The sequence below is a fragment of the Lissotriton vulgaris genome, chromosome 4_1 (assembly GCF_964263255.1).
Source record: "Lissotriton vulgaris chromosome 4_1, aLisVul1.2, whole genome shotgun sequence".
NCBI classification, from domain to species: domain Eukaryota; kingdom Metazoa; phylum Chordata; class Amphibia; order Caudata; family Salamandridae; genus Lissotriton; species Lissotriton vulgaris.
In genome coordinates this window covers 1074143980-1074170005 of record NC_141691.1, presented here as the reverse complement: position 1 = coordinate 1074170005, position 26026 = coordinate 1074143980, and the positions used below count along the sequence as shown (strand labels likewise).

Below are 26026 nucleotides of genomic sequence, written 5' to 3'. Positions count from 1 at the left end.
TGCACAGCCGTTAAAACTTTCTCCACAGTGGAAAAACGCAGTTCAGCCGAAGTGTACAAGTGTGACTTGTAAGCAATAGGTACTGTATCTCCTTCATTAAAAGTCAGGTACGTGAAACCCACCGCCCCAGGGATAATTCTTATCTCCAGGTTGGTCTGGTTATCACAAGTCTGTAAGTATTCAGAAGCGAGCAAATCAGCCTGCAAAGACTGCAGAATGGCTGAATGCTCGGGCAGCCAGCATGATTTGGAAAAAGATGGTTGTATCAAAGCATACAAAGGCTTGATACGCTGGGCATATTCCGGAATGTAAGTCCTCCCAAAATTCAAAAAGCCCAGTAGAGATTGTAATTTTTTCAGTGTTGTCGGAGAGCGCAACTGTGCGCACTTCTCCAGGAAGTGGGGTGCTAAATCCTTCCCTTCGTTGTTAAGCTCGTAACCTAGAAACAACACTGTGTACTCTGCAATGTGCGACTTTGCAAAGTTAAACTTGTAACCTATGTCAGCAAAGTTACAAATTATGCTATTTACTCGACACAAATGCTCCCAAAGATCGTCGTCTGTGAGATAAATGTCATCCACATACGAACAAGCAACTGGGTCGATGCCCTCCAGAAGAGAGACAATGCGGGCGGAGAATACACCAGGACTGTTCTTATAGCCCATTGGGAGACGCCGAAACATTTTTTGCACACCGCCGCATGTAAAACTGGTCCATTGGGAACTTAGACTGTCTAATCTATGGGCATAAAAACCATTGGAAATGTCAAGCGTGGTTTTGAACCGTTTACGCTCAAGACTATTCACTAACGCAGAGCCATGAGTATTCTGTACTGCACAGTTACGGCAATGCGAGTTCAAATGCCTATAATCCAAAACCAAACGATATGAGCCGTCCGGCTTGTTTACAGTAAAAAGGGGGTTATTCATCGGTGACACACACGTTTCAATTACACCTTGATATTCCAATTGTTCAAGGATAGCCGCGACTGAAGCTTTGGCTTCACGCCGTATGGGATATTGAGGTTGAGGCTGCGGCTGAGACCGTAAAGGAATCTCGTGGCTTGGAGACAATTTATCCCAGCCACACTGATTGCGGTACACAGCCGGCGCAAGCGCCAGAGCCCACTCTTCTGCAAAATGCAGCGCTTCCACTCTCGGTACAGTGTCTGCGAAACTGGGTAGGATTACCTCCTCCCCTTGCGGAGCTGCGAGAACAAAAGGTGGGGGCCAGTCAGCCTCCGAAAGCAAAATGTCATATGTAGACGAAAGATTTTCCCAAAATACCCCTTTTACAGTTCGCTGCATGTCACCTTCTATTAACAGGACAATTTCAAAAAGACGTTCAGGGGGAGCAACATGCGTATCAGCAGTTTCAATCACAACATAAGTGTCAGTCGCTGTCACCTTCAACAGTGGACGGAGGGCCTCTCTCACTATGGTAATCTCTGCCGCGCTGTCCAGCAAGGTCAGAGCCCACGTCAGATTCCGAAGCCGCGTTCTCACTATCTGGGGCATAACGATGCACTGTCAGGGCGGCGACTTTCTTCGTGGCAAACTGTGATCTCTTGGGCGTAGCGCCTTCCTGCTGCTCTCCACCGTTACGCGGGCGGGGCTGACCACGTCCTTGCTGGCCACCCCGGCCCCTGCCGCCCCCTCCACCACCGGTTGACGGAGCCGATGAGTCCTGAAAGGAACGAGGAGAGCGTTGGTCAGAAGCCTGAAACCTCTCAGGCGATTTAATCATCGCGCGGTCGCGCAAATCATAAACACGATCCGACTGCGCAGGCAACGGAGTCGCAGGAGCAGAAACCTGTGTTTGTTGTTGTTGTTGCTTACCCTGATTCTGCTTTTTAGGCCAATTTTGTTTTTTGGACTTCTGTTGACCACTAGGATCCGAAGACTAACCCTGGGGCTGCTTTTTCTCTTTATCAGGAAAAGCCTTAAGCCCCTTTGCATTGCGGCCAACCGTTTTATAAGCAGCCACAATAATCCTTGCCAACTGACGGGGTCTTTCGGCCTCGGGAATCAACGCTAAAGCGTTAGCAACCTGAAAGTTCACTGCATCTCCCTTGACATTTGCAAGGATCAGATCGCAAACCACATCAAAGGAGCCACACAGGCGCATACCCAATTCGACCGCCGACTCCGGTCCGTGTTCGTCTTGAACACGTTTAAGGACCGCACCCAGATTGGTCACAGACGGGGTGCCGTAGCACCTCGAATAGACCGCTGCAAAAGTCTTACCCCAAGTCTCACAGTCAACAAGTTCAGGTGCCAAATCTTTCGGTAAACTTAGTGTTAGAATCCGGTGCTTATCACCAGGATTCGTATTAGGAAACACAGCTTCAAGCTGGCCGAATTTCTCTGCAAGCCAGAACGGAAAATCATCCTTGTCCTGGGGCTTTTTGCCCATCACGGAATTCACCATGACAGGATTGATTTTCAAACCAGCCTGTTCTGCACGAAGCTGTGCACCTCTAGGGGCCACGTCTTGAACATTACGGCTTGCGTAATGAACAAGCGCTCTAATCACTGCCACTGCGACTTCATGAAGTTGCCGCAGATCAGCTATGCCACAAGTGGCTCGATTAGGGTGAGGAGTGAATCCAGCCAAAGCGGGCCAAGGAGTGCCCGGAATGGACAAAGGACCCAACCTCGGAGCGGTTAAAGCGTGTGGTAGGGCGCCACCAAACCAAACTCCATGCTGCCAAGCGTCAATAGGAACTTCCAGTGCTCTGTACGGAGCATACGCAGCCGGTACAGCCGTAGCAGTGTAGGAATGGAAAACGCCAGAATTAGCGTTCACCGCCGGAAATGTCACCCACGAATAAAATAGTTCGTACGGGTAAGCATGTTCCGCACTCACCACTAGAACAACAGCCAAGCCTTCAACAGGGACATCATAAGCCCGCAAATGGTCACGCACCGCAATGCGACTATGCTGCGGGATGTCCACGGCTTGTGCCATGTCAGCACAGGAAAGTGAAAAAACAAAAATTACTTTGTAGCACGACTGGGTAGTAATTCAAAGAAACCATTTACAGATAGATTCAAGCTTGAAAAAGACCTATTTCAAAAATAGGTAGGTTTTTCCGACACTGCCGTTTTCCGGAAACGGGAATGAAGGCGTTAAGGTTTGAATGATATACTACTCGAGTGTCATGATATAAGGCCAACAACGTATGGGCGCCATGTAGCAGGGTTTCCGTTCTCCCACAGAACTGTGCACAGAGATCTAGAACCTGGGTGAGTTAGGGTGACCCAAAACTCACCTTTGTTTCAGAAATCCCCTTACCAAGCTAGCTACAGTGTCTCATCGGTAGTAATAACTTCCCAATGACTTAGACAATCCAGAACATGAACTTAGGGTACCTCAGGTATCGTGGAACACATGAACACTCTTTCGTTATATAATCATTACAAGCCGAAACTGGGAGGCAAAGAACACACGTGCAAGTTTGAAATGTTTATTTTTCAATGCAAAGTTCTCAAACGCAGTATCTTATATAATATCAACATACATATTATAAAAACCAGAGTTAGCAGCATAGTCACTAGTCCATAATAAGCGAACGGTGATAGCATATTATAATACAAAATCTATATAAATCTGTATCACCTATATTTCGCGCACCCTATTTAGAATATTATATTATATCTAAGAAGGTCTCATTTGGGTTCTAGCAGGGCGAGCCCATACCTCTAATTCTCAGTAGGAGGAGATCACATCAACAGCTACCAGCTCTCTGCATGCGAAGCATCAAGTGTGTTCATTCATACCCTGTAACTCTATCTTAAACCCGAGTAGAGCCCAATGTTGGCAGCAACATTATTTGTGTTATGTCTAATGTGGTGCGAGGATCAGGCCTTCAGCAACCTTGTGTTAGGTTATTCTTAGAGGGTGCAGTTCTCAGTGTGCAGACATTTGTACCAAGTGTACCAAGCACGACTGATATCAGAGCAATAACATATTATTCTCAAATAAATCACATCTTTCGTCTAGGTTGAAAGCTACAATAACAATCAGGTGTCGTGCGCAAACTGAAGCCGAAGGAAAATATGGTGTTTAAACATTTAATAAACTCATGCTAACTTAACACAATATATAGAAACGCAGTAACCATATGACAACATCTTTTATTAGAAATGACAGACATGGTGATTCAGACCAAAAAATGTTTTATGAAAGTCTTGACTAACATTAAATGTATCTAAAAATGAAACTGTGCACTTTCAGCTACACCTGTACTTTTGCCACATCTCTCACATCTCACGATGTCATGCTGTTGCATGCTTCTGGGCGTTCTAGGACTTCCATTTTGACACATGCGCACAAGCACTGCCTATGTCTGAGATCTGTAAACGGACAACATTTCTAGATTATTGATGGACGTAGATTTCATTTTTGCTGAACATGTTGTTATTTGTTGAGGGAATGAGAAGACGTAACATCCTTGCATATCAGTTTAGAAAAAAACAGTGCCTTTAACAATAAGGAACAGCTAAATCAGACCTAAAATAATGTAGTGTGTTTAATGCTTTGAAGCCTTTGATAGTACTCGAGTACACTATTGCAAAGATCTGAATAATGGTGGTGTTTCTACTGCTTGATAGGAATCGTATGCCATGCTAAATAAGTATGAGCTTCTGGTGGCAAAGGAAGAGATGGAGAAGGTGGACATCCTTCGCTACTTTTGGGAAAAACTGCTTGTACGAGCAACAGAAGTGCAGAACGAACTAGTCACTTTACAGCCCAACTTCAGAGGAGAGCTCATCAGTACAGTACAATCTTACATTCAAGATTGTGAAGATTATTATTCTGATTACGAAAAGGTAAACATATCAGCCATATTTTCGTGTTTAACTAATATTTCATGCTTAGATTCCCATGCATGCAAACCAATATTATTATGGCAGGAGCAGATATTTCACCCACATTTTGGCTAACAAACCTGTTATATCTAATATAGACTTTAAGTTGGCTTTGCACCCATACCTTGCTTATGATTCATTGGCTTTTTTGTCTATCTCACTGCTCTATTCCTAATGTGATGGCTTTCCTCCCTATTCTTGCGTTTGGCTTGCCCAAGGAGCATTTCGATCTTAGTGTTTGTATTGGATGGATGTATTCTTTTAACGCTTATATCAGACCTTGCACTGCACTGCATGAATGACTATTTTCTCTCCCTCTCTATGTTGCTTTCTGCTCCCCTACTCCATTTAGGGCCTGCTGTTCACGGAAAAAAATGAAGGCTCATCTGGGCTAGATGTACCAATAGCCTAACATATTTTTGAAACCACTTGTAGGAAAGTCTGTTTCTGTTGCAGTAACCCCACCCACAACTTTTTGCCTGAACTTAATGCACTGTGACTTGATGTGCCCTGTGTCCCTGCCAATCAGGTTCCCAGGGCTCATGTTCTTTCCCAAACCTGTAACTTTGTACCCACAAGTGGCACGTCTCTGGCCACAGGTAAGCCCCTTGTAAAAGGTATCATGGGTACCAAGGGTACTGTGACATGGGAAGGCCTCTAAGGGCTGCAGCACCTATTGAGCCACCCTTAGATGCCCTGCACCATCACAGCCAGACACTGCCATTGCAGGCTGCATGTTTTGGTGCAGAGAAAAGTGAAGAGTCAACATGTGACACGTCACCGTGTGCCATGCTTGCAACCCACTGCCTGGGTCCTAGGTAAGTCACCCCTTTAGCAGGGTGCACTTGCCCCCAGGTGAGGGTACAGTTGCATGAACACTGTACCTCCACAGTGTCTAAGTCCATTCTTAGATATTGTAAGTGCATTAAAGCCATTAAGAGTATATGGGAGTTGGTCATTACAAACTCCACAGCTTTATAATGTCTTTACTGAAATCTGGGAAGTTTGGTAGCAAACTTCTCAGCACATTAAAGCCACACTTCTGCCAGTGTGGGATGTAATATATAATGCACTCAGAGGGCATCTTTGAGATGCCCACTGAAAAACGACATGCTCTTATGTGATTCCTTAATGGCTGCCTGCCATTTGCCATCACCAGGCAGATTTCTGGACTCCTGGGTAGAGACCCTCCGCTCTCTGGGTCCAAAACCAAAGCCCATTCTAGGCAGAGGTATCATACCTCCTCCCTCAGGATGTGCTGCGTCCACGAAGGGGATGCTTCAAAGGCCTGCCTGCTTTGTAAGCTGTCCCTGACTTTTGCTGCCCCCAGAAACTGTCTTCCACGGGTTCTGACCCCCACTTTGAGCGGGACAATCGGAGGGAAAACCAAGTTAGACGGAGAGGGGTGCTCACCTTTGCCAACCCCACCCCTCAGGTGGGGTAGGCGAGGTGAAACATACATCTCTGTCCCCTACATCTTGAAGATGAGGGGACCCAGTCAATTAAGGAGAGGATCATGCTCCCTCCCACTAGAGGGTGGCATAGTAGGGGGTGTACTCACACCAAGGAAGGGACCTATTGGTCCCAACCTGCACACCCCTGTAACACCCCTAAATTTAGAATTTAGGGGGACCCTGAACCTTGCCTCCAATAATTCCTTCAACTTACGAAGAAAAAGGACGGAAGTCGCACAACAGAGGAGACTGTGTAGAAGAACGGACTTGGCCCCAGCTCTACCGGCCCATCTGCAGTTTCTGGAGATCCTGCACCAAAATTCCACTAGTCCTGCAACAGTGACCTCCTGAACCTCTGGGAGGATGACTGCCTTAAGCAGAGACCGGCTCTCCTGCAAAAAGCATCTTTATTCCAAAGAAAGACTCTGAGCCTGCTGTGGAAGAAGAAACTAGATGCCTTGAACCACCACTGCACCCATCGCCTTCGGCCCATGTCCAAGTGGCCCACAGGTCCCAGTGAGGTCCCCCAGCGCTCCAGAGTCCAAGTCCACCATGGGTTGACCCCCTTCTGCACTCCCGACGTCGCCTGCAGCCCCTGCACTGAGACCTCCCCCAACCGCTAGTGGCCCGGTAAGGTGAAATCCAACCTCAAAAGGCACCATTGCATCTGGCCGCCCTGCACCCTGGAGAAGAGGACCTGAGTTGCACCTACGTCCCAAGCCCTCCAACTTACCTGCTTGGCTTTTGGTTCCCCTTTGGATGACTTTCTGAACCGAGGCTGCAGCCAAACTCCCAAACCAGCAAACTCAATAGGAAGAACTCCTAGGCACCCTACACTTGGCTGCCCAGCGCCGCTGGTGTTGTGGACTTGGTGCTGACCTGGGCCACCCTTTGCCCTGACCTTAACCCTAGGCACTTGGCTCCCAAGACTGAGTGGCCTGCCCGTCAGCAGCCCCTAACCGAGGTGCCCCTTAGCCCCATTGGCTAACATTCAATCAATCAATCAATCATTTGTAAAGCACACTACATACCCGCGAGGGTCTCAAGGCGCTGGGGTGGGCGCTACTGATCGAACAGCCAGATCTTGAGTGTCCTCATTAAGGTCAGCAGGTCTTGGGTCTGTCGTAGGCTCAGTGGGAGGGTGCTCCATGTCTTGGCGGCGAGGTGGTTGTTCTTCGGATGCGCAGGACGGTGGCAAGTGAGAGGTCGGCGGAGCGTAGCTGGTGGTTGGGGATGTAGAAGGCGTCGTCTGTTGAGGTAAGCTGGGCCGGTCTTGTGGAGTGCCTTGTGTGCGTGGGTGAGGAGCTTGAAGGATATCCTCTTGTTGACGGTGAGCCAGTGCAGGTTTCTCAGGTAGCGGGTGATGTGGCTATGGCGGGGTACGTCGAGGATCAGTCGTGCTGAGGCGTTTTGGATGCGTTGTAGTTGTTTGATGAGCTTGGTCGGGGATCCAGCGTAGGGGGCGTTTCCATAGTTGAGTCTGCTGCTGACGAGGGCCTGGGTGACTGTCTTTCTTGTATCTGTCGGGATCATCTGTAGATCTTGCGGAGAATGCGGAGGGTGTTGAAGCAGGAGGAGGAGACGGCATTGACTTGCTTGGTCATTGACAGCGTTGAGTCGAGGATGATTGCCAGGTTGCGTGCGTGGTCGGTGGGTGTCAGGGCTGCCCCCAGTGCCGTCGGCCACCAGGAGTCGTCCCAGGCTGAAGGTTTGGAACCGAGGATGAGGACCTCCGTCTTGTCCGAGTTCAGCTTCAGATGTCTGGTCTTCATCCAGTCGGCAACAGCCTTCATTCGTTCGTGGAGGTTGGCTTTGGCGGTGATGGGGTCCTTAGTGAGGGAGAGGATCAGATGAGTGTCGTCGGTGTAGGAGATTATGTTGAGGTCATGCTGTTGTGCTACGTGTGCGAGCGGGGCAATGTAACAGCGTCGGGCTGAGGGAGGATCCCTAGGGTACGCCGCAGATGATATCGGAGGCTTTAGAACGGAATGGGGGAGGCGGACGCTCTGGGTTCTGCCGGAGAGTAAGGAGGTGGTCCAATCCAGAGCCTTGTCTCGGATCCCTGCGGCGTGCAGGCGTGCGCGTAGTGTGCGGTGGCAGACGGTGTCGAAGGCAGCAGAGAGGTCTAGGAGGAGGAGGAGTGCTGCGGTCCCGCCGTTGTCCAGCAGGGTCCTGATGTCGTCGGTGGCAGCGATGAGGGCAGTCTCGGTGCTGTGGTTACTGCGGAACCATGACTGCGAAGGGTCTAGGATTCTGTTTTCTTCGCGGTATCGGGTTAGCTGTCTGTTGACAGTTTTCTCGATGACCTTGGCCGGGAAGGGGAGCAGAGAGATGGGCCGGAAGTTCTTGAGGTCTCTTGGGTCTGCCTTAATTCTTTTGAGTAGGGCGTTGATCTCGTGGGAGAGATTGATGACGTTGCGCAGGTGGGGTGCAATGGAGCTGCTTGCTCTGTTGAAGACGTGGTGCGGAAATGGGTCTGCCGGAGAGCAGGAGTGGATTGTGCGCATGGTCTTGATGGTGTCATCGATGATCACGCTGGTCCAGGCTAGCAGGGGGTCGTAGTCGATGGTGTGCGGAGGGTCTGTTGTGTTGCTGTCTGTTGGGGCTGTCTGGTGTGGAAGCTGTCGTGGATGTCTGCTATCTTGCGGTGGAAGAAGGTGGCAAGGGAGTTGCACAGGGCTTGCGACGGCAGGATGTCTTTGGTGTTGGAGCTGGAGTTGGAGAGTTCCTTCACGATGTTGAAGAGCTCCTTGCTATTGTGTGCGTTGTTGTCGAGGCGATCTTTGAAGGAGGTCCTCTTGGCCACCCTGATGAAGTGGTGGTGGTTGCGGATGGCGTCCTTGTGTCCTGCGTGGCTGTCCAGAGTTTGTTCACTGTGCCATTTCTTCTCTAGTTTCCGGCAGGCTTGCTTGGAGGCCAGGAGTTCTGGGGTTAACCAGCTGGCCCTCTTGCTGGTGTCTCTGTGGGGGGGTTTGTTCAGCGGGCGAGGGTATGGCGCAGTCCTCGATCTAGCATCTGAGGCTGTGGGCAGCGTCGTCGTGTTGGAGGGTTCGGTGGGTGGGCTGAGAGCGAGGTTTGGGTGTAGTTGGTCTTTGGTGATTTTGCTCCAGCAGCGGCGGGGGATCTGTTGGGTGCGGTGGTGTGTGGTGGGTTTCTGGAAGGCGAAGTTGATGCAGCGGTGGTCGGTCCAGAGGAGTTCAGTGGTGTGGCTGACGGAGACGTGCAGGCTTGAGGAGAAGACGGGGTCGAGCGTGTGGCCGGCGGAGTGGGGGGGTGTTGTAATGAGTTGCTTCAGTCCGAGGGTGGCGAGGTTATCGATCAGAGTTGTGGAGTTGTTGTTGTTGTTGTTCTCAAGGTGAAAGTTCAGGTCTCCGAGGAGGATGTAGTCGGTGGAGGTCAGGGCGTGCGTGCTGATCAAGTTGGCGATAGAGTCGCTGAACTCAGGGCGGGGTCTGAAGGGGTCGGTAGACGAGGGTGCCTCTGATGGTGGAATTCGGGTCTGTGTGGATCTGGAAATGCATGTGTTCGGCGGTGCTGAGCGCGTTGTCGTTGCTAGTCGAGACCTTGATGCTGTTCTTGTGGACGATGGTGATTCCTCCTCTGACTCCGTTGGTGCGGTCTGTGCGGGTGATCTTGTAGCCATCTGGGATGGCTACGGCGATGTCGGGTGCGCAGGAGTCGTTAAACCAGGTCTCTGTCAGGAAGGCAACGTCTGGGGATGTTGTGTCGAGCAGGTCCCAAAGCTCGACAGCATGCTTGCGTGCGGAGCGGGTGTTCAGTAGTATGCATCGGAGGTGGTTGGGGGTCTTTCTTGGCGGGTGGTTTGTCGGCTCTGAGGCTGGTGTAGCTGCAGTTCCCGCAGGTGAAGGGGCCGTGTGTGCGTTTCGGGGCGGCCTTGAAGCAGGTGTGGCTCCGTTCGGAGTTGATAGCATGCAGAGTGCAGGCGTCATAGTGGCGGGTGCAGGGGCCAGGGGTTCTGGCGCAGGGCGCGTTCCAGGCGCAGGACGGGCGCAGATGTGTTTGCCTTAGGCGCGCCATGGGTGCGGCCGCGCAGCAGCCGGCATATATGGGGAGGTGGGAGGGAGGAGCAGGCGGGAGGCGGGGCAATGAATGGGCAGTGGGCAGTCAGGGCAGGGCCCCAGAGAACGCAGCGGTGAGGGTCAACAAAGGTAACAGAAGCAAAAAGGGGCACAGAAACGATGGAAAAACAAGTGGCACAGAGGGCAGAAGGGCACAAAAATACGAGTGGAACAGAGGGCAGAAGGGCACAAAAAACGAGTATAACAGATGGCAAAACAGGCACAAAAACGAGGGAAAAACGAGTGGCACAGAAGGCAAAAAGGGCACAAAAACGAGGGAAAAACAAGTGGCACAGAGGCAAAATACAGAATACAGAAATACAGGGGCTGCTGAGAACAGCAGGCAGAAGGCACGGGGGCAGCGAGGGGAACAGAAGGGAAAACCGGGCAGGGACATGGGGGCAGTGTGGTGTACAAAAGGAAAGACCGGGCAGAGAGAGCACGGGGACAGCGAGGGGAACAGACGGATGAAAAAGGGGCACGGACCACGTACCGGCAGTGGGGGAAGACAGACAACAGCAGTCACAGACACAACAATGAAAGTATAGGCAATACAATAAAAGCAGTAAAGCGGAGGATGAACAAACCTACCTACGGCCTACCACTGGTCACCAGGGATGAGGCGCAGGTGGTAGCCTGCGGGTAGTGGAGGGCCTCGAACTTCCTCAGCAGCTGCAGCTGCAGCTGCAGCTGGGGCAGGGAGACACAGGCGGTGCTGTGCAGAGTGGGAGCGACCTACCTCGTAGGGTCAAGGGTCACATTGTGCTCCTGCACTCTGCACCCAGACACCTTAGGGCCTCTGATGGTGCAATTTGAGTGCATGATTGGACCTTGGGAAACCTTGGTCCTAACACCCAAAAACTATTCTTGTAAACTGATAACCTTCTTTTCCTCCTAGGAACCAATGTTACAAGTTTTTGTTCCTAAAAATGTCTGTTCACCTGTATTTTGTATGGAAGAAGAGTAACTGCTTTAAACCACAAAGTGTCTTACTTACATTTGTATTAAAGGCTCCACAGTGTGATATCTAGGCATATCACCCTGAGTAGTTGATGTAATCCAAAAGTAATCTAAAAGTATTTCAAAAGTAATCTCCATGTATTTTAAACTTTTTTAGAAGCAAATACAAACTTGTAATGATTGCCATTTCAACCACAACTGCAGTTCGTTGTAAAGTTTTGCATTTGAAAGCATATTTCACTCACCTGTGCCAAGTCCTGCTTGGTTCTAGAAATAAAACATAAGTATACCTTTTCTTCAACTTACTTGGTCTGGGTTCTGCCTTTTTAGTGTGTGTAGTAAGTCCTTGATCGAGTGAATGCAACAAATGCTTAACACACCCTCTTGATAAGCCTAACTACTCAATCACACTACCACTAAGAGACCTGTTAGTGATTATCTCATTTAGCCTCTGCTATACCTCTGGGGATCCCTTGAACTTTGTGCAAACTATACCTTACTGTGGTATAGTATATACAGAGCCAACTTCCTACACCACTCCAATATGACTGGTCGTGCATTCACACATACATGGTGCCCCCTTGTAATGGTTTTTCCTTTAGTTTAAGGAGCATGATTACAAGATGACCATGCAGCTTGCTTATTCACATGCAGCAGCATTCTTGGAATACTTTTAACAGGACCAGATCAAAACCATTGCAAGAGGGCCATCCCTCCTGTACGTGCATGCAAGATATCCATCTTACAATGATTTTATCTTTAGTTTAAGAAGAATCATTGCAAGATAATCATGACATGCCTGGAAGCATTTGGACTGACCATCTTGACATGGTTTTTCTTTTATTTAAAAGTAAAAAGTCAATACAAGATGGCCACAGCATATTGGTGTTATTGTTCATCTTGATGTTATTGTCCTCAGAATCTGTTTTTTTTTTAATGCACTAAGCTGACACAAGGAAGAGAGTTCAAGAGTACAAGCCAAATGGAGAAGAAACAGTAGCGTCATAACCAGCTTCTAGAAAGGGAGATGAAATTTATTTCACAAAGGTAAACTGGAGAGCGTGTATTGATAAAATCCCACCTGACATTCTTGTAGTCCGTACACACTGAGTGACATAGGGGGTCCTTCAGGCAAATGTATCCTACCTCCTGGAGCCTTAGCTGGGCTTGAGGAGTCAAATGAGCCCTCACTGGGACTTCCAGGGCAGACCAGCCTTCTGTGCCACATCATGCATCCCTATTGCATGCATGACCAGATGCCCTGGCTGAGAGTGACAAGATGGCAGGGCTTGAAGGATGCCTTCTGGTTGCATTCTGTCTTATGATGAGTTGCTGCTAGCTCTTGAATGGGTCATGGGTCTCCAGGGATATGTTCTCTAAGCCCAAGCTCAGCCTCATGCATGAGACTGTGGGGTGGGGGGTCTCATGGAGCTCTGATCTAGAGCTGGGACTCACCCTTTCACCATGGAAAAGCAGGGGTACCCTCCCCGGACCTCTGGAAACCTTCCAAGGCACTTTGCCACACAAGCGGGCTGGAAAAGAGCAACCCAGGCTGAGGCTTCCACCCCAGGGCCAGCCGAAGCTCTGACCCCGGGCCTAGTCACAGCTTTTTAACCCAGATAAGCAGGGCATCCCTCTTAGGGTGTTCAGGCCCTATCCTGGACAGTCACTAAGGAGCCTAGGGATTGAGGTTTCCACCCCCGGGCCGGCTGGGGCTCTGACCCAAGGCCCAGTTAGAGCTTCTGAACCTGGCCAAGAAGGGGAGTCCACCCTGTCTGGGGCACTTTGATACACTGCAAGCCAAACAATGGAGCCTTGGGACACAGGCTTCCACTCCCAGGCATGCTGGAGCTCTTACTTGGGACCCGGTCAGAGTTTCTTAACCCAGCCAAGCAATAGAGAACTCCTGGTGCCTGCAGCCTCCCGTTTCAGGCACTTTATGACTCAGCAGGACAGAGAATGAAGCCTTTGGATGGGGGCTTCCACCACCAGCCCAGCCAGAGTTCTGACTTGGAGCCCAGTCAGGGCTTCTTAACCTGGTGTCTACGGTACCCTGTCCCTGGCACTTTACAACATGGCAGGCCAGTGAATAGAAACCTGGACTGAGAGTTTTTACCCTGGTGCCAGCCACAGCTCTGATTGGTCAGAGCTTCTTCACTCGCTTAAAAAGGGGAGCCATACCTCAGGTCTGCTGGACCCGATCCTGGGCACTTGGAGGCACAGTGGGCTGGTGCATGAACCTCAGGTTCTGGGGGTCCTCATCTGGGGACCACCTTTTAAGCCTGCTGAAGCAGAAGAGACCTCCCTCCCTGGGCACTCTGTGACATGGCAGTCCAGTACATGGACCTTAGGTAAGCCCCAATATAGCTGTGGCCCAGGACCCTGTCAGAGCTTTCTACCTCACCGGGAGCAGAGACTGGACATCTTGTTGTTTCTATGTGGCTACCAGGACCTATGCATCATCCGGGGAAAGCAACCAGATGAACTGTAGGTCTCCCCCACCCTTGTCATACTAATGCCTATTCTTAACGTCTGTGCACACCAAGTGACAGGGGACATTTGAGAGAATGTATGCAGCATCCTGGAGCCTTGACTGGGGTTGAAGCTTCAAATTTGGCCTGATTGGGACTTAAAAGGCATCTCTGAATTTTGCACACTGATTCATGGCCAGAAATGATGTGCTTTGTTTATTTACGTACAAAACATCACTTGTGACTTTCGTATGGCATATTTTGCCCCACCCCTGTGGCCATGGTAAATTTTTCAACCGTCATTTCACACACACCTAATTATAATTTCACACAACCCTAGTGTTTTTTGCCATTTTCTGGTCTCCTTAATTAGCTCAGGCCAAATCCCAAAATAGTTTGACTACTAATTTAGTGAATAAATTAGACATGAATACTGTGGCATCAGAAGTACAATTGAGTACGCTGGCTGACAGTACTTACGAAAATCCTAAACATCTGATCGAACATGATAATTAGCAGTTATTTTTTACTACTGAGAACATAGTCCCCTGGCAGAAAGATTGGTGCAAGCATGACATGTGGCATAGTGTAGGAAAGTTCCCCTTTTTGCATGGTTACCCACCACTTTTTGCCTGACACTGATGCACTTTGACTTGATGTGCCATGGATTCCTGACAATCATTTACCCAGGGCCTGTGTTCTTTCCCAAAACGGTACCTCTGTACCCAGAATTGGCAGATCTCTAGAAATAGGTAAGCCTCTTGTAAAAAGGTAACATGGGTACCAAGGGCACTGTGACCAGGGAAGGCCTCCAACAGCTGCAGCACCTATTGTGGCACCCTTTGGGGCCCTGCACCTAAACACCCACACACTGCCAATACAGGCTGTGTGTCTTGGTGCAGAGAAAAGTGAAGTGTCAACATGGCACGCCTCCCTGTGTGCCATGCCTTTGGTCTAGGTTAGTTACCCCTCGAGCCAGGTGCTCTAGCCCACAGATGAGGGCACAGTTTCATGAGCACTATACCCCTAGTGTCTAAGTCCATTCTTAGACATTGTAAGTGCAGTAAAGCCATAAAGAGTATATGGTCTGTGAGTTGGTCATCAAAAACTCCACAGCTCCATAATGGCTTTGCTGAAACCTGGTTAGTTTGGTAGCAAACTTCTCAGCACAGTAAACCCACACTGATGCCAGTGTGGTATGTAATGTAAAATGCACTCAGGGGGCATCTTAGAGATGCCCTCTAAAAATGACCAGCCCTGGTGGAGTTCCTGAATAGCTACCTGCCAATTGCAACCACCAGACAGGTTTCTGGACCCCTGGGTTGTGGGCCTCCACTCTCTGGTTCTAGAGACAAAGCCCATCCTGGGCAGAGGTGTCATGCCTCCTCCCCCAGGATGGGCTGGGTCACGAAAGGGAGGCTTCAAAGGCCTACTACCTTTGTTGGCTTACCCTGCCTTTTGCTGCCCTCAGCAACTGGCTCCCATTGGTTCTGACCCCCACTTTGGGCAGGAGAATTGGTGGAAAAACCAAGGTAGGGAGAGAGGTGTGCCCACCTTTGCCAACCCCACCCCTCAGGTGGGGAAGGCGAGATGAAGCTCACATCCAAGTTCCCTCCATCTTGGAGATGAGGGGACCCAGACAATTAGAGAGAGGCTTATGCCCCCTCCCTCTGGAATAATAGGGGGTGTATTCACCCCAATGAAGGGCCCTATCGGTCCCGAACTGCACACCCCTGTAACACCCCTACATTTAGTATTTATGATTTACCCCGAACCATGCCTCTTTAGATGCGAGAAGAAGGACCAAAGAGCTGTGCTGAAGAAGAAAGAAGAGGACACCAACTGCTTTGGCCCCAACCCTACTAGCCTCTCCCGGCTTTAACCTTCCAACAGCGAAATCCTGAGTGTCCAGCAGCCCCCCAGAGCACGGATGACCTGTCCTGTCTTCACCAGACTGACTCTGTTTCCCATGCGCACTGTATTTGCACAAATAAAGAGTCCAACACAGAACCCGTATCCAGACGGCTCTGCGATTATGGACCACTCTGCAACTGACGCCCGTGGCCTCAGTTCGAGTGGCCCAACACCCCAATGATGTCTCCCCAGTGATCCTGACCTGGGATCCGGTGATCCCTGATCTGCCTTGATCTTCAGGCCAATGCTTGCAGCCTCAACCTGAGTGGTTCCCTGACTTCAACCGGAGCTAAGAAGACATGACGCCTAAAGACACCCCTTCATCCAACGCCTGTTGGCCCTGGGTTGCCCAACCGGCAGTGTCCAGTCATCCCCCAGTTACCCAACTTACCTCTTCTGATTGTGGTCACCCTCAGGAACCTCCTTGCCGAAACCTGCAGCTTTTCTTCTAAACCGGAAATCTCAATTGAAAACCACAGGGCTTCCGACATCTCCTTAGCACTCTGCATATGGCCACCTTCGTGCCACTGGTGGTGCAGCTTCTGTGCTGATTGTTGCCCCTGCAGTGTTGATCTTACCCCCAGGAGCCTTGCTCCAACAATCGAGTTTCCTGCTCGTAAGCAGCCCCTGCACGAAGGCCCCCCAGCCCCATTGCTAACATTGGGCCCCTGCATTCTGCTCCCAGCCACCGTAGTGCCGCTGGTAGTGCACTTTGAGTGCCAACTTAAACCTTGGGGTCAAAGGGACGGAACTCCCTCCACGTCGCGGGACAAGCCGGGACAAGCCCGGGCCAAGGGCAGGCCCGTCTGTGGCCGTCCGAGGCCAGACGAGGCTGGGCTGGGCCACCCCCCTTACACCTGCTCTTCGGGACATTTACGGTAAGACTGTAGCATTATAATAGTGCCTCATTATAGTTCGAACTGCGCAAAACATAGTGCTATAATTAAATTTTTCGTCATCTTGCCTAGTTTTGTATCTGATCCTAGTTCTGTAAATACAAGTCACAGAAATATGAATTCACGTCTTAGTAAAGGTAGGAAATCCCCTGTGGGGGGGGTCCGTCAGAGGGACATTAGATCAGTTTATAAACAGGGCCGCTTCAGTGCTAGAACGTGAGATAGCTATCACTGAGCGTCGTCTGTCTTCAGAACTCCTGTATAATAAATGCTCGTCCCTGGGTCCCATCCAGCTAGCGACCACCCCACCAGTTGATAGTACGGTGAAAGATTTAATCGGTGACATCAGTGTCCCTTTACAGTTACAAGACTTAACAGCATCCACTGATTTAAACAGGGATCACAACATAAATGATCTACATACAGAACCATCACTAGAAATTACATCTGAGGAACTCATATCAATAATAACACCTCTCAAGCACACCCCGAGAAAGAAATTATACCATAAAACAACAGGCCTAGGGCATACAACCAAAAAAAGAAAGCGTGGGGGGGAACAGTCATAATGGTAGATGCGCAAAAACACCAAAAATATTCATGAGCCCTTCAAAGAGCTCAAGAACAGCTGTAGGGTAGACTCTGCCGGACCATCTTCCCCCACACTTTCACCCCACTCAAGATTTAATGGGAAACATTGAGCAACTAGTTAAATACCTATTATCACCACTTGTGGAGAGGGTGAAAAGAATGGCAGAACAAGTGGGGTCCATAGAAGAAGCAGTTGCAACTAACACCGAATTAACTAGGGAACTGACAACTCACAGCAAGAAACAGCCCACGTGTGTTATACCTAAAGGGCTGATACCAACTGACGCAATGAACAATGAGGATTTATTACCCGTATCCAATGAAAACATTCTGGCACCCCCAATAACAGATAAAGGCCATACGATTCACAGGGGAGAAAGAGTGGGAGGACAAGCCAACAAATCAGATAACACCCATGGAAATACTGTTAGGATGCTCCCCACTGTTAAGAACCAAAGGGGTAATCCACAACAAATAGATTTGCCTCCGGAGGCGGCACCCTATGTTATAGCACTTACCGGGGTTCCAGAATTAGCGACCGTAAAAAAAGAAGGATATCAAGGACTCAAAAATAAAGTAGTATACTGGCTGAGAAATAAAGGGGCCCTTACACCCCAATATCGATGGTGAAATTCTACATGTAAGAAGACTAGGCTGGGTTGGGCGCCGACCGAAGGATATAGAGGGGGATGTAATTATCATCAACTTTAGGGATCGCAGGGTAATTACACACATTGGAGATTGGTACTCTGAGAGAGGCAGGGGAGGAATTTCGTCACATGACCTAAGTTACTTCTACCCCCAGTCCATATTGACAAATCCTCTAAGATCCCGGACCCCATATATGTGCAACATAGAAGGCCCCCGTTTTAACATCTCTACTTTCAATCGTTTCGCCGCGTTTTCCGGATTGGAAGGAGTTGATTGACTCCTTAAACTGGCGCCCAGGGACCGCTATGCACTTAAATATTCAGAAATGCCAGCGGCACCAAATGTTGGACCTGAAGGCGAACAGATTAATTCAACGGATCCTAATAAATTTCAGGTGGAAACAAAATCCTTTGAATTGGATGGTTTAGAGCAAGGGAGTTGGGCCAGGGAAGAATACATAAACCATAATGACAAGGCCACATTGCCTAACATTAAGTTGGCAACAACTTCAGGCACTTATGTCGAACCTGTGGGAAACATTAATTTGAAAGAGATAAGTGAGATGGCACAACAACCCACGTGGTTTAATCTGACACTAATTAAATCATATGAGATCCAGGGACAGGGTCATGCCAATACCAAGGTTTTAGATATGGGTACTGACATCTCCCCGTTAATCTGTGAGCCTATTAATACGAATACCCAACCGTTAGTTAACACCCCACTAATTAAGTCCTTAACCCATTATAAGGAGCAACAACTCCTTTCACCCCCATAGAATCTATAATCCCAGAAACCCCGTTGAGAATTACGGTGAAGGAAGTACAAAATGCCATAGAAAATACAGCAGGTGGCAAGGCCCCCGGCCAGGACGGGGTACCCGCTGATATGTACAAGGCACACTCCCATGTGTGGTCCATAGTCCTTGCAAATGTTTTTAACCTAGCTTGTATGGACAAATCTAATATACCTACATCTTGGTCACACTCCATCATTATTCCAATTTTTAAAAAAGGTCAAAGGGGTGACCCAAGGTGTTACAGACCGATATCGTTGATCGATTCGTCATTTAAGATACTAGGCAAAGTCATTTTAGATCAAATTAACAAGTGGGAAAAAGAAAATGAAATTTTATGTAATACCCAATATGGGTTTAGGACTGGGAGGGGTACTGAGGACCAGTGTCTTAATCCGTATATGACCATCTGTAAATATACTGTTGCTGCTAGGGGGTCGATCCATCTGGCCTTTATGGACTTGTCCACAGCCTTCGACTTAGTTAATAGGTCGAAGCTGTGGACAATGCTCATGGAGATGGGTTTGGACCAAGCCCTTGTAAATTTTCTAGCCTATTTGCACAGAGATCTGACTGCATCAGTGCGTATGACAATGGATGGAAAATGCACCGCTGGGTTTAGATCGGCTAGAGGGGTACGACAGGGGTGCATTCTAGCCCCCATGTTGTTTTCTTTGTATATTAATTCATTGTATTCAATCTTATCAACTGCTACGCCAGATATACCTAGCATGGGTGGGTCCCCTCTGCCCGTACTGATGTATGCCGATGACACGGTCCTTATTTCTAGAACCCCAAATGGACTACAGCTGCTTCTTGACTCATTTGGGACTTTTATGCAGAAACTAGACCTGGTACTGAATATGGAAAAGTCACACGTTATGTCACTGGTGAAAGGAAAGAAAACTACGAAAACCTTGCGATGTAACGGTGTGATACTGTCAAAAGTTAAAATATTTACTTACCTAGGTGTAATATTCAACGACATGGGCACCTGGACTCCTCAGATTGCAAATAAAGCGATGGCTGTGCGCAGGTCGTTTGCGGCCATATTGAGTTTCACTAAAAGGCTGGGAGGGAAACCCACAGAAGCCATACTTACCCTATATAGAGCCAAAACTTTGGCCCTAGCAAGATATGGGGCTGAGATATGGGGCTATAAGGATCTTACCCCAATACAGAAAGAAGAGAACAAATCCCTGCGTTCTCTATTGGGTCTACCACATTCTACCCCCTCCTTTGCTGTCCACACGGAACTAGGGTTAGGTCATATCAAGGATGCACTTAATATGGCCCCATTACTTCTCTGGGTGAAACTATGGCTGAATCCTAGTTTGACTTTAAATCGTAAAATTATCAGCGATTGTATGGGGAGAGATAGAGCCAAAGACATAAAATGGTTGAAACATATTAAAACCGTAGCTACACAATTGGGCCGCCCAGAACTTTATTCTAACCCCGAAAGCCTGTGTAAAGATGATGTCACATGGATAAAAGTTCAATTCACGAATAATAGAAATATCCATCGTGAAGCCCAGGAAATCGAGAAACCTACAGTAAGGGCACACTATTCAGTAATATCAACTATGACTATTCAGCCTTATTTGATTATAGTGACCAGGCCATATCAGCGATGGCTATTGACGAAATTCCGTTTTAACCAGATGCATCTTTTATTGGGTGAATATCTGAAATGGAGTACGCCTAGGGATAATGCTCCTTGTAAATGTGATGGCTTCACTGATCAAGACCTGATACACTTTGTCTTTTTTTGTCCCTTTTTTGTTGAGGGAAGAAAAAAATATATCATACCACTCCTGAGGGACAAGGGATTTAAGCAAATGAAACCCGCATTGTTGTTTTTACAACTTATGGTGACCCCTATTGTGATGTTCGGGGTTGCTAATTTCTTGGTAGCATCGATGCATGCTAAACGGCATAGACTGTTGAGTACCCCAACGACGGAATGTATTTAGGAGTAGCCTAAGTTTAAATTTAATTTTATACTGTCAAGAGATGTTCATTTAATTTCTTTTTCTTGGGATCAAGCTTTCGGGATAAAGTAACATGGTAAATGCAACTACTTATAATTTTAATATGATGGTTCTAGGGTATACGAATTATTTTTAATGTTCTAACTGCTTCTGACTTTTTTCTACCCAATTGTTCCTAATCGTTTTTTAACAATTGCTTATATTCTTTATTTTTATTAATTAATTGAATCCTTTAAATTGAATTGTATTGTTGATTTGTGTATGTTTGTGTATTTTTGTATAATTGTGTATGTGTAGTATACTTTTATGATTTTAAAATAATCGAATAAAGTATTTTTGACTCTGACTCTGACTCTATAAGGAGCATGAACTGCATCTTAGCTCCCCTTTAGCCCCGGGCACAATGGGGGGTCTAACAGCAAGGGCGGACAGTTCCGCCTCCATCATAGAGGCCCAACAGATTGACAATTTATTATCATGGAACGTGGCGGGTCTATTTGATAAAATCACTAATCCTCTATGGCTGGAAACTGTGACGCAATACAGTATCGTTTGTATACAAGAGACATGGACCATTAATGAGATTCACCTCTTAGGTTACAAGACTTTTCATACTCCAGCCATGCCTAGTTTGCATGGCAGAAATAAGGGGGGATTATGTACATATATTTCTACTAATCTTGGACCCACAGATGCAAAGTTTACATCGACAGAGTTTTACCAAATTATTGTCATTTCTTGGGGAGCTCTAAAAAATCTTACCTTGGTAAACTTCTATAACAATATTCCAAATTCATTAATTGAAATAGTTGTTAATAATTTAAAGGCAAATCTATCTAAAATAGAGGAGCAGACGGATGGAGACATGGCCCTTTTATGGGCAGGGGACTTTAATTGCCCTTTGTGTCCCCGGAGCAAGGCGGGCATTTGTGGATTAGGAATTAATAAGGAAGATGCTCCCACCCATTTCTATCACTCTAAACTAGGGGTCCTTCTGAATAGTCTAACCTCCCATTTTGTTCTGTCATATGTTAATGAATTGTGCTCCCCCGTCAAGCCCTTCCGACCCACCTTCAATGGGAGAGGTTGTCACTCAACCATTGATTATTTACTTCTATCAGCAAGGTACTCAGGAACAATACTCAATTGGGATACACTAGATATCGCCCTAAATGACCATTATCCCATTTCCGTGATTTTAAAATTAAAACTAAACGACTCATCAAATAAAAAGAATAGTTCCTTACATAGTCCGCCACTAAAACTTGCTAGCACCAATGGGTACTACATCAAATGGGACAAAATGGTGCCTGCGGACTTTCTACAAACTCTAGTTAAAAACACTTATGAGGATATCCAGATATGCCTTTCGACCAAAGACGAGCACCAGATAGTTATTAACTCGTTTACTAAAATCTCACTAGAGATAAAAAGACTTTTGGCAAGGGCACCTAGACAAGCTTCTCAGAATAGACAAGACTGGTTTAACGAGAGCTGTACTAAGGCTTTGAAAGCCCTAAAAGAGGCCTTACACATTATCCCAAGATCACAGGTAAAAATCCGGATAGCCAGGCATGCTTACTGTGCTGCTTTATCAAGCAGGAAAAAAACAACTTAAGAAGGATGCATGGCTGGCACTTCAGGAGACAACCGACAGGAGGGACAACACAGCCTTTTGGAAGGCAGTAAACACTCCCTTCCTGCAAAGTAAGCAGGCTACTAAAATAGATTTAGTAATACCTGGTGACACCTGGGTCACACATTTTAGTAGCTTATATTATAAAGCGAAACCTATGGATCCTGGGAACTTACAGATAATTGACTATGGTGCACCTACAGGGCAAAAAATACCCAGCCCATTTCCGTTAGGCATTACAATTGAAAGTGAGGAGGTCCTTGTGGCATTGAAGGAAAGCCCTTCGGGGAAGGCCCCTGGCCCTGATTGTCTACCTATAGATGTTTACAAATCAATGACTGACCTATGGGCACCCCTGCTCACTAACGTGCTAAACTCCTTAAATACCTCCGGCTTTATTTCAACCTGGCCAGAGGCTATTGTAGTGCTGATTTTCAAGAAAGGTGACAGGAATGACCCTTCCTGTTACCGTCCAATTTCACTACTCGATGCCCTGATGAAGGTTGCCGGGATGAATATTTTAAACAGAATACAGGAGTGGACAGAAGAGCACGATGTAATCTCGAATGTACAATATGGTTTTAGAGCAGGTAAAGGAACCATGGAACAAGGCTTAAACCTATCCCTAATAATAGCCAAATAAACTCAGGCAAAAAAAGGAAACCTCTTCGTGACCTTTGTGGACTTAAGTTCCGCATTTTATTGCGTAGACCATGAACTGCTCTGGGCGACACTTTCTGAGATCGGCTTAGATAAAAACATCCTCTTGTTCATAAAAGAACTTTACAGGGGGGCAGGAGCACGAGTCAGATATGGAAGAGGGGGTGAGTGCTCTGATAAGTTCCAGATCCGCAGAGGAGTAAGACAGGGGTGCATTCTAGCACCCCTGCTCTTTACCCTATATATAAATGCAGTTGGTCAACACCTTAATGAAGCTTACCATGACTACCCCACCATCAATGGGATTCCAATACCCATGCTATTATAAGCGGACGATGCCGCAACAATGTCGCAAACATGTGTAGGGCTACAAAGGACAGTAGGGAAGTTCACAGAGTTTATGAAAAATAGAGGTCTGCACGTAAACGTCTCCAAAACTTACACCATGTCCTGTGGAACTGGGACCAGAAAGAAACAATGCCCAATTTTCTTGGACGGTAGAAAGCTGGAGAACACAGATAGGTTTTCATACCTGGGCATCAATTTTGATAAGAGGGGCACTTGGCAGGCAGCCACAATGGCAGGGGGCATAGCGTTCTCTAGGGCTACAGGCGCACTTATTAATTTTGCCAAAAAATTGGGAGGAAGGCCGGTTAGGGCCCTCTTACAGATCTATAAAGCCAAATGCATATCAACTGGCACTTATGGCTCTGGGATTTGGGGGATCGAGCACACAGATAGTTTGCAACGGTCCGAGAATTTTTTCCTTCGTTACTTACTGGCCGTCCCTCGGGGTACAGCAACATATGTGGCCCACAGTGAATTAGGTCTTACATATATTATGGATACCATCAATTACTCACCTATCTTACTGTGGCATAATGTCTGGGTAAAGCAGGAGACTAGTCTGAATAGGGAAGTTATAAAAGATTGCCTCAGACTGGCCGGTGCTGATAACATCAAGTGGCTTAAATACGTGAGAAACATGCTCAACGATATTGGGCATCCGGAATTCTTCTCTAATCCGGCAACCATGGACACTGTGCCCAGAGCCACTCTTAAAAAACTGGTCTTACAGCACTTGGACAACCATAGATGGTCTGTAGAAAAGGGTAAGTGTATGGTTGCAGAGCATCAATTGACCACCAATACTGAAGGGGTACAACAGTACTTAATTCTAGAACCATCCCCCTTCACGCGTATACTCTTGACCCGCTTTCGTACCGATACCTTTTTTTAGATTACTAACTTTCCCACATCCTAACAACTGGTCTAGAAACGTAGAAAACTGCCCGTGTGATAACATCTCATCCCAGTCTAACATCCACTGCATAATATTCTGCAAGCTCTATTTGCTCCTGAGGGAAAGTTTCCTGAAACCCCTATTGAAGTCTTGGGGCATACGAACCTGCAGAGTGGCCTATTACAAATTGAAAACCTTAGAAAATGCTTATGTCATTAAAGCTGTATCTACTTATATAAAAGCGGTGGTTAGGGTCAGGACCTCGGTGCAATCTTAGAATAACTGGTAAATAACTTGAGTAGCAAATGTTACCATCTGTTTTACGTCAATCTATTCTGTTTTTGTGAGTAAGTGTCCAGAGTACTGCGCTACTTTTTAGCTATTTTTAATGTATCTATTTTTATATGCCAATGGTATTTTATCATCCTGTTTTTAAACTACCTACCTCCCGGATAGATTCCATAAGACTGCTTGCCTGACTAGAGTAATCAGGACAAAGGAAACTTCCAGGCCCACCAAATTGGCCCTGAAAAGGTACATGATAAAGGCTCTTGAAGCAAGTAGAGTTGGAAGAGCAGGTTTATTGGTTCAACCATCAACAGCAAACCACAGCAACTGACTCAGTATTCAGAATGTAAACACTCCATCAATGATGTAGAACATACAGTATTCCATTAAAGGGACAGTAACCATAACACATCCTCTTACCAAAGTAAAAGAAAAGATAAGTAAGGTTTAAAGACAAAAACAGCATAAATGAATGTGTAACTGTACAAGACAACTTAAAACAGAAAGATAAAACAGCATAAAAGAAACCGTACAAAAATAACTTAATGCAGAACATACAGCTAGATTCATGAAGCATTTTTGCGGGCGCAAACAGTGCGAATCGCAGAATTCGGCCGTTTGCACCCGCAAAAATGGCATTTGAAATTCATCATTGGGTCATGTACTCGCAATTTGAGAAATCGCAAAAAATTGCGATTTCTCAAATTGCGATCGCATTTAAGGAATCTCAATTTGAGATTCCTAAATGCTATTCATGACCCAATAAAAAAATTGCGAATTCGCTATTTCTTCCCGCTATTTACCGCAATGTCAGACTTCGTGGTAAATAGCGAAAACTGAGAAAAATGCACTTTTGTGCATTTTTCTCAGTTGTATGTTACACACACACATGTCCTTTGGACATGTGTGTGCGCAACATGAGTCTAATTTACATTTCAGGGGTGCTACAGGGTGCCCTGTGGACACCCCTAGCACCCTTGAAATCGCATCCTTATTTGCGATTAGCAAATTGCTAATCGCAAATAAGGAATAACTCCTCATTCATTTCTTATGGGCCTTTAGGCCCATAGGATTGAATGTTGAGTTATTCCTTATTTGCGATTAGCAATTTGTTAATCGCAAATAAGGAATGTGTAGGAATCGCAATTTATTTTGCGATTCCTACATGAATTCTGTTTTGCGAGTCTGTAATAGCGATTCCTTATTATTCGCTATTACAGACTCGCAAAACATTCCGATGATGAATCGGGCTGATAATCCTTACATTTCCTGGGAACTAGTCTTGTCCTAGGAATTGGTCTTGAACTATCAAGAACACTATCTTGACTTTGGCTAGAAGAAGTGCAGGTATGACTGGAAATATCAATGGGCACAGAACTACTATTGGAATGATTATTAAACTCGGTACACTTTGTTAACCTCGACATGTTCCAAGTGCAGCAAATGTCTAAAGTCACAACATTTTTCCTAATAGCAGTAATGAAGAAAGGACCACTGAAATTGGAAGTACCCTTGTGTC

The 26026-nt window shown here is 47.1% G+C and overlaps 1 protein-coding gene across 1 annotated transcript in view; it reads left to right on the top strand.

The window, feature by feature from the left end:
- DNAH5 (dynein axonemal heavy chain 5) overlaps positions 1-26026 on the top strand; it is a 5605957-nt gene that overhangs the window by 2692787 nt on the left and 2887144 nt on the right. The window contains exon 25 of the mRNA XM_086967405.1: positions 4617-4835. Within this exon, the coding sequence (XP_086823531.1) occupies positions 4617-4835 (219 nt within the window). The remainder of the gene's footprint in view (positions 1-4616; positions 4836-26026) is intronic.